This window comes from Mesitornis unicolor, unplaced genomic scaffold (genome assembly GCF_000695765.1).
Source record: "Mesitornis unicolor isolate BGI_N332 unplaced genomic scaffold, ASM69576v1 scaffold32408, whole genome shotgun sequence".
NCBI classification, from domain to species: Eukaryota; Metazoa; Chordata; class Aves; order Mesitornithiformes; family Mesitornithidae; genus Mesitornis; species Mesitornis unicolor.
The window spans coordinates 29,278-37,151 of record NW_010203049.1 but is presented as its reverse complement, the minus strand read 5'-3'; the positions used below and the strand labels follow the sequence as shown (position 1 = coordinate 37,151).

Sequence of the window (7,874 nt, the reverse complement as noted above, 5' to 3'; positions counted from 1 at the left end):
TTTGGGCGTATGAGCCCGCGAGAACACCCACCGTCCCCGTCCATGATTTAGACAGCAGCTTGGAGCATGCATCACTGTAAGGTTCACATGGTTTCAGCGCTGTCTCTGTCCCAGTCGGTGCAGAGGGGCTCACTGCACAACAGAGCCGCCTTTCTGGGATGGTCCTGAACCCCAGATCCCCTCCCACCCCGAGGGTCTCTTCCTCTCCCCCCTGTGCGGGGCAGTCCCTGGGCCTGCTCATGGCACACCAGTCCCTGCCCTCCTCACCAGCACCAGCTTCCCCTCGCGCAGCCGGCCTCTGGCGTCTGACCTCCGTCCCTTTCGCTGGCAGAGCGGGATGGTCGGCCACCGGAGCTGCAATGTCGTCCCTGACGACCTCCAGTGAGGGACACGGCCCCGTGCCCAGGTTCGTGGTCGGTTCCCGGGATGATGAGACAGACTTTCTGGGATCAAACATGAAGATGGACGAAACCGATTTCTTTGAAGACGACGAAGAGGAGGAGTCGGTAAGGAGGTGCTGGAGCATCTGTGCAGAACCCCTGGGTCTTGGCCAGGGCGTGCGGGTGCTGCTGAGGCCGCAGCGGTTGGGACTTCAGGGGACGTGGGGGTGTCAGTGCGGAGCTGTCTATCGGTGGTGAAGGATTTGGGAACCCTCTCACTTCCCAGGTGTTTTTGCTGGGGAGCCTTGGCAGTGCAGGGCAGCGATGACTCCTAAAGCCTCAGCCCACAGTTTGACACCGCAGTTTGTTCTGGGTAACCCGCAGTCCCGCGGGTGTCACTTCAGGTGATCGCACTGCACTTAATCTTGCTCGGGACAGAATTAATCTCAGGAAACGTCCAGTCTGGGTTTCCAGGTGGTTACAGAACTTCCACCACAGACCGTAGCCCGTTCCTGTGTTACGGTTAGCAGTGCTTTGCGAACGCTCACCTTCTCTCTTGACTCACTCAAATTAACTTTGTCCCGCTGGATCTTATTGTACCCTTGTCAGATGCATGGAGAAGCAGTCGGTGCCATTTCTGTTCTCATAGCTACGTAATCACCCTTCATTTTCTCTCAGATAAGACAAACAGGCTGAGCTCCTGGACTGCTTTGCTATTAAACACTTGCAGCTCTTCTCTGAGCTCAAGTCCCCTGCTGCCTGGGTGAGTTATGGGACAGAGAACAAGATGTGGGACCCCAGTCCCGGCTGCTTGTTCAGGTGCCAGATGTTCATTTCTGGCCTTAGCAGCAGTGCCCAGTGAAAGGAGGAGGTTTGCACTACCTGGCAAAGGAGCGCTGTTTGGGGCTGCTCCTTACTGGTGTCTCCCACTGCACTCCAGTGGGAGCTGGAAGCGTGTGTGGGGTTCAGTCTAGCAAGAGCTGTGGGGAAAATGCCTTGTTGGTTCCACATGGCTGTGTTCCTGCCTGTTATAATTTAAACTCGGTGAGGTAGCTGAGCCTGTACTAAACCGATCTCTGTTTTCCCTTAGCCACCCGAGCGGCAGATTGTGGTGGGGATCTGTGCCATGACCAAAAAGTCCAAGTCCAAGCCCATGACGCAGATTCTGGAGCGCCTGTGCAAGTTCGAGTACATCACAGTGGTGATCATGGGGGAGGACGTTATTCTGAACGAGCCGGTGGAGAACTGGCCCTCCTGCGACTGCCTGATCTCGTTCCACTCCAAAGGTGAAATCCTGCGGCAGCCCCCGCCTACCTGGGGCCTGGGCAAGGCGGCTGCTGCTCACTTCCCCCTCTCCGTGTGTTTCAGGATTCCCCCTGGATAAAGCGGTAGCTTATGCCAAGCTGTGCAAGCCATTTCTGATTAATGACCTCGATATGCAGTATTACATCCAGGACAGGTCGGTGTCTGTCAGCCACCAAAGTCCCTTCCCTCTCCCTTCGTCTGGTTCCTCTCAGCGCGCTGGGCAAACTTTGTCTTCCTGGCCACAGGCGAGTGGGATGGGGAGGAGGGGGACCTCAGCAGTGGCTTTTAGGGGTTGTTTCTGCAAAACCTGTAGGGGAATGGATCTGGGGGTAAGTTGTTGTGTTCTGTTTCCTGGTGCAGATGTCCTGTAAGGAATGGGTAGATGAAGTGGGAAGTAGAAGAGGTCTCACAGAACGAGACTGCCACGACTGAGACAAACGGAGCAGCCCACGAGTGGTAGAGCCAGGCAGGGGGATGGGGTTCTGGGCACAAACTGGGAGCAAGGCCGGGTCATATTTGGAGGAGAGGATGTTGGTCAGACACTGCGAGGCTTCTCGGTCTCTTGGCAGAGGCCCCCAGCAGTCAGCACCGCACTGCACACAGCCGGGCTGCCCTGGCTGGGCATGGGAGGGCTCACACCGGATCCCAGCCCTTCTGCCACATCTCTGGGCTGTGTGTGGTGATCCCATGGGTGCCCCAAGGTGTGGCTCCAGTGACCACGTTGCGTTTCCCCGCTGACACGGTGAAGAGAGGCCGTGCTGCATCTGCCTGGCTGGCGCTGGCAGCTGAGCGTGGCAGGGCAGGGCTGTGCGGGGTGAGTTGCTGTGGGCTGGACACGTGCTGGTAGATGAACATCCATGTTTTGGCCACGTGGAGATTCGCTCTGGGGCCTCTCTGTCTGGAGCAGGACTGAGACATGCCCCATAGCCTGTAGGTCTTATCTGGACACCATGTGCTGAGCAGTATTTGCACTCTGTCGTGAGGCTTTGTTGTGTCCATTTGACTCTGTTCTTCATCAGTGGCAGTGAAGCCTTTCCCTTGGTGAGTACCGAGCACCTTCCAGGCTCTGCTGCTGGTTCCCACTGTTCGTGTCCTCCACAGGCGTGAAGTGTACCGGATCCTTCAAGAAGAGGGAATAGACTTGCCCCGCTACGCCGTGCTCAACCGAGACCCCGACAGACCAGAAGGTCAGTTCCAGGCTCTGCTGGAAGCTGTGTTCACATACTGCGCTATTTAGGACATTCTGCATGGAGCAGGCACTGATAACCAGCTTGAAGAGACCTGACTCACGGGTCTGCTGTTTCTGTGGACAGAGGTCCCAAAAGCAGACCTGCCTGGCCAGGACCACAGGGTTCGGCTCCGCCAGGGCTGTCCCACCCTTTCCTGATGGCAGCTGCCGTGTTTTGTCTGCAGAGTGCAACTTGGTGGAGGGAGAGGACCACGTGGAGGTGAACGGGGCTGTTTTCCCCAAGCCGTTTGTAGAGAAGCCAGTCAGCGCTGAAGACCACAACGTGTACATTTACTACCCGACGTCAGCAGGTGGGGGCAGCCAGCGGCTCTTTCGGAAGGTGAGGAGGGGGACTGGGAGTTGCAGAAGGGTGGATTTCAGTGGTGGTGCTGACTTTGCCTTCCCCATCCCCTGCTTGCCTGTGTCTTGCCTAGCAGTCGTGCAGAACTGTGTCCCTCATTGAATCCATGCTGCTTTTTCCAGATCGTTTCCTCAGTTATCAAGATGGTTTTTTTCAAATTTGTATTCATGTCTTCTAGCATTGTTGCTGCCCTTCTCAGCTTAGTGTAGCTTGCAGATGTGATAATTGCAGTATTTATTCCTAGATTCCACAGGGAATCTGCCCTGACTTCCTCTGCTTTGCCAATGAACAGTTAATAGCTCTGATAGATCCTTTTTCCAATCAGTTACACATCTGCCATTAATAATCTTTAAGTGATTGTTTCCTTAGCTAATGTACAGGCATTCCACTTGAGGTTGAATCCAAAGCCTTACTAAAAATGAAACGTCATCCTCTGTCCATAAGATCAGCCGGCTGTCCTAGAAGGAAATTAAATTGGTCTGATTGTCACCTGTCACCATTTATTTCCATCTGTATATTAGCGAGGCTCCTTACTTTCTAGGGCTTTATCCGCTGTTTTTTGTTCCGTATGCTTGCGGTGACTGGAGTCAACCTAATGGCCTAGAATAAGTTTTTTCCTCTTTAAAGCCTGGAAAAGGACGTACCCACTGTCTGTTGTGGAGTCTCTGTTGTCCTCTGTAAATGAGTGCTGTAATAGCTGGGGCTTTGGAGAGGCGTTACACTAATTCCCTGCATATGGGATGAAACTTGTTGTTCTTCCGTGTGCGAAAAGGAGCCCGTGCTCCTCTCTGAGGTGTTTTTCCCGTGGTTTAGATCGGCAGCCGGAGCAGCGTGTACTCCCCGGAGAGCAGTGTAAGGAAGACGGGCTCCTACATTTATGAGGAGTTCATGCCCACAGATGGCACCGATGTGAAGGTAGGGGAGAGCCTGGGGTGGCTCCTTCCTTCTGCAGACCCGGGGTGGGTGGAGGCTGCACAGTCCGACCCAGTCCTGGTGGGGCTCTGGAGGGGCTGTGAGCGCAGCCGGGGTCCCACAGCGGGATCCCTGCAGGTCGTAACAGCAGGAGTGTGTGTGACCGTCTGAGGTCTGTGTGTGCAGTGGAAGTGCCCTCTGGAGCCTGCAGTCAGGCTGTGTCCCCGTGTCTCCCAGGTGTACACTGTCGGGCCCGACTATGCCCATGCAGAGGCGCGCAAATCCCCTGCTCTGGACGGGAAGGTTGAACGGGACAGCGAAGGGAAGGAGATCCGTTACCCGGTCATGCTGACCGCCATGGAGAAACTCGTTGCCCGGAAAGTCTGTGTAGCCTTTAAGGTCTGTATTTTCTCTCCTATGCAAGAAGGATACTCCTCAAATCTCAGTCAGTGTTAAAGCTCGGCTCTGCTGTGCCTCTGGCCTGGCAATCTCCCGTGCCTGGTGCTGGTTCCCGTCTTGGCTTTGTGCAGCGGGTCCTGGCCATGGCGGTTGCTGGTCAGAAGTGACTGGGAAGGCAGGAGGGCTGCAGCGAACGCCCTCTGTGTGACATCCTGTGTACATTGAGCATTTAATACCAGAGTGTGAGCGTGCTGCTGTCCGTCTGACCACACTCGTCCCACACTCACTGTTTCCTAGCTGTGTCTGTGGGGAAAGCTTGCTCTTCTTCCTCTGTTTTTTTTGTACTGTTTTTGGCATGGCTTTGGTGCAGGTTGGTGTCTGTTTTACAGATCAGTGCAGTGAGTCTGGGTATGTGAGTTATGAGTTACGTGAATGTTCAGTGGTGGCAGCAGGAGCAGCGCTTGGCTGCTGGTTCCTGCCCCTGCTGTGATCCGCAGCCCCTGCAGTTGAGGATGCAGCCAAGGGCTGGTTCTGCCTCGCAGCCCTTCCCATGTACTGATGGGTGTCTGTGCCTGCACCACTTACTGTCGGTCTGGTTCAAAACCATTTGATTTAGAGGCAAGAGCAGGAGAAGCAGGGCTGCTCTGTCTGAGCCCTTAGAGCTCTGGGAGGTGGGGGTGGCTGACAGCTGAATTTGGGGCTCATGGGCCGAGCCGTTGATAGGGCTGTGGGGGTGTAAAGGTTCCTCTCAAGGGCCCCTTAGCTCCAGCACAGCTGAATCCTGTGTCCTCTGCTTCCCCGTGCAGCAAACGGTCTGTGGGTTCGACCTCCTGCGGGCAAATGGCCACTCGTTTGTTTGTGATGTGAACGGCTTCAGTTTTGTGAAGAACTCCATGAAGTATTACGATGACTGTGCCAAAATCCTCGGGTATGTGACAGTCGCGTTTGGACAGCGGGTGAGGTAACTCAGGGCGCAGTAGAGTGGGTGTGAAGTCCTGGTCAGTGGCTCTCTGGGGACACGTTCAGAAGGTGAAAGCGTGGCTCTGGCAGGAATGGGTTAATTACTTTTAGCCTCTGGAGCTGCGTTGGCATTAGCTTTGGCATTAGCATGAGCTTTGGCATTCACTGTCTGTGTCTGCAGCCACGTGTATCTTAGGGGAATTGCCACTGGATGCTAAGCCCAGCTGCAGTGTTGGTGAAGTGAGGGAAATTGGGGTCCCTCTGGGGTGCCCATGGTGTGGTAGATGTCTCTGCAGGAAAAGTGAGGAGAAATTCTGTGACTTGTCTTCAAACCTTGCAGCTGCACCACTGAGGAGGAGGTGGAGAGCCATGGGAATGGAATTTCTTGTGAGTTTTGCGTTCTCATTTCTTCCAGAAATATAATCATGCGGGAATTGGCTCCGCAGTTTCATATTCCCTGGTCCATCCCCACAGAGGCAGAAGACATTCCCATCGTCCCCACAACGTCGGGCACCATGTGAGTACCTGCCATCTTCCCAAAAGATTGGCTGCCCGAGGGACAAAGCACAGACCCTGCCCAAGGGACAGGCATCACGCAGCAGCGTGGTGTTTTGGCATGGCAGAAGTCTCTTTGTGCTCCTCAGCACACTTGTGCACTGATACTGTGGTATCTGAAAAAGCAGATGCGTGCAGCCCCTCTGAAATTACCCAGCCTGGCTGCTGGTTCCTGGTTGCCACGGGGTCTTTCTGTGTATGGCCCTCACTGGTCGCTGGCAGACAGGAACCCCGGTGTAAAACCATTCTCCTGAACCCAGCTGTTTTTTCCTGGGTCTTTCTGAGTGGACCTGTGAGCATTACACAAGTTGGGCACAAAAACGAGCTTGGCACAATTCAAAATGCTGTTCCTGTAGATTCTGTCGCACCCAGCCTGGTCCTTTCTGCTGCGGATGTGGTTCTGCCTGTCACATTATGGTCCTGTGGTGCTTCTCCCTGGGAGGAACCCAGACCACCTGGTAGTGTCTGCAGGGCTTTGACAGCCTCGGCTCTTGTGTCTGGTTTAGTCGGGGAGTTCTGCCCCTGATGAGGAAAGCGGCTGTCAGAAGGATGGAGCTGAAAGGACAATGGGAAACTGCTTTCTGGTGGTGATTCACATCTGTGAGGTGTGTCTGGTGTTTCCCCAGGATGGAGCTGCGCTGTGTCATTGCAGTCATCCGCCACGGAGATCGCACCCCAAAGCAGAAGATGAAGATGGAGGTTAAGCATCCCCGGTAGGAGCCAAGGCACCACGATGCTGTGCTGCTGGGAAGCGAGGGGCTGTTTTCTGAGCCAAGGGGGGAGCAGAGGGGCTGAGTGTGTGGGAGGCAGCGCTTTTGCCTGGCTCCACTCAAGCAAATCTTCCTGCCCCGTTGAGGGAGCCCCTTTCCCCATAAGGATCCTGGCACCATCTGTGTGAACCCTGTAGAAAGAGTGAAGCTCTGCGAGGCGCTGCAAAGGGAAGTGCCCCACTAAATGGGAGGCTCATGGCTGCTTCCTCTTTGTACCTGTGGCTGGAAACACTCGTTTTTATCAGAATTTCTGAAGCACAGGAAGGAGCCACTGGGCCTGCTTGTTCTCCATGATGAACAGAGCGTGAATGTGTATTTAGGATGACAGTCCTTGTAGCACTGAAACAGCAGAAAATGCATCAGGGTTCTTTGTTATCTGTTCAGGTTCTTTGAGTTGTTTGAGAAATACGACGGCTACAAGACCGGGAAGCTGAAGCTGAAGAAACCAGAGCAGCTCCAGGTGAGGGGAGTCCTCTGTGGGGTCACTGTGTGGGATGTGCAGGTAACACAGATCCCAGCGTGGGGCAGCTCTGTGGGCGGGTGGAAACCCCCAGAAGGGCAGCAGTCGCTGCACAGACGCTCCCTTTCTCATTCCCACCCCGTGCACACTCACGGTGTCGTGAGAGAGATAGAGGCTGCTCCTGGGTGATGCAAAGACGGGTGGGGATGACCCCATGCAGCTGGGCCCTCTGCTGTGGCTGCTTCTGGTGAAGGATGGGTCCAGGCCAGGGAGGGGGGCGGTTGGAGGCCGCTGCCTGGGGCTGCAGCACCGGTGGGGCTGGAGCACGCTGCGGTGTGAAGGTTGGTCCTGCCCGAGCTGTGTCTGATGCAGACGCGTGTCTGCGGTGTCTGTGTGGACCCGGTGCTGGGTGAAGGCCAGGAGGTCACTGGTGTGGCCTGCGTGGCTGAGGCTGTCTGCTCCCAACAGGAGGTGCTGGACATAGCACGGCAGCTCGTGGTGGACCTGGGCACCCAGAGCGACTGTGAGATCGAGGAGAGGAAAT

At 55.3% G+C, this 7,874-nt stretch overlaps 1 protein-coding gene across 1 annotated transcript in view; it reads left to right on the top strand.

Moving 5' to 3' along the window:
* Window positions 1-359: 359 nt before the first annotated feature.
* The window catches only part of PPIP5K1 (diphosphoinositol pentakisphosphate kinase 1), a gene marked incomplete at its 3' end in the record, with an annotated part of 34,615 nt that continues 27,100 nt past the window's right edge, over window positions 360-7,874 (top strand). The window contains exons 1-12 of the mRNA XM_010190596.1: window positions 360-506; window positions 1,471-1,666; window positions 1,749-1,839; window positions 2,787-2,872; window positions 3,099-3,253; window positions 4,088-4,189; window positions 4,424-4,585; window positions 5,392-5,513; window positions 5,961-6,062; window positions 6,727-6,813; window positions 7,255-7,330; window positions 7,799-7,869. Of these exons, the coding sequence (XP_010188898.1) occupies window positions 360-506; window positions 1,471-1,666; window positions 1,749-1,839; window positions 2,787-2,872; window positions 3,099-3,253; window positions 4,088-4,189; window positions 4,424-4,585; window positions 5,392-5,513; window positions 5,961-6,062; window positions 6,727-6,813; window positions 7,255-7,330; window positions 7,799-7,869 (1,397 nt within the window). The remainder of the gene's footprint in view (window positions 507-1,470; window positions 1,667-1,748; window positions 1,840-2,786; window positions 2,873-3,098; window positions 3,254-4,087; window positions 4,190-4,423; window positions 4,586-5,391; window positions 5,514-5,960; window positions 6,063-6,726; window positions 6,814-7,254; window positions 7,331-7,798; window positions 7,870-7,874) is intronic.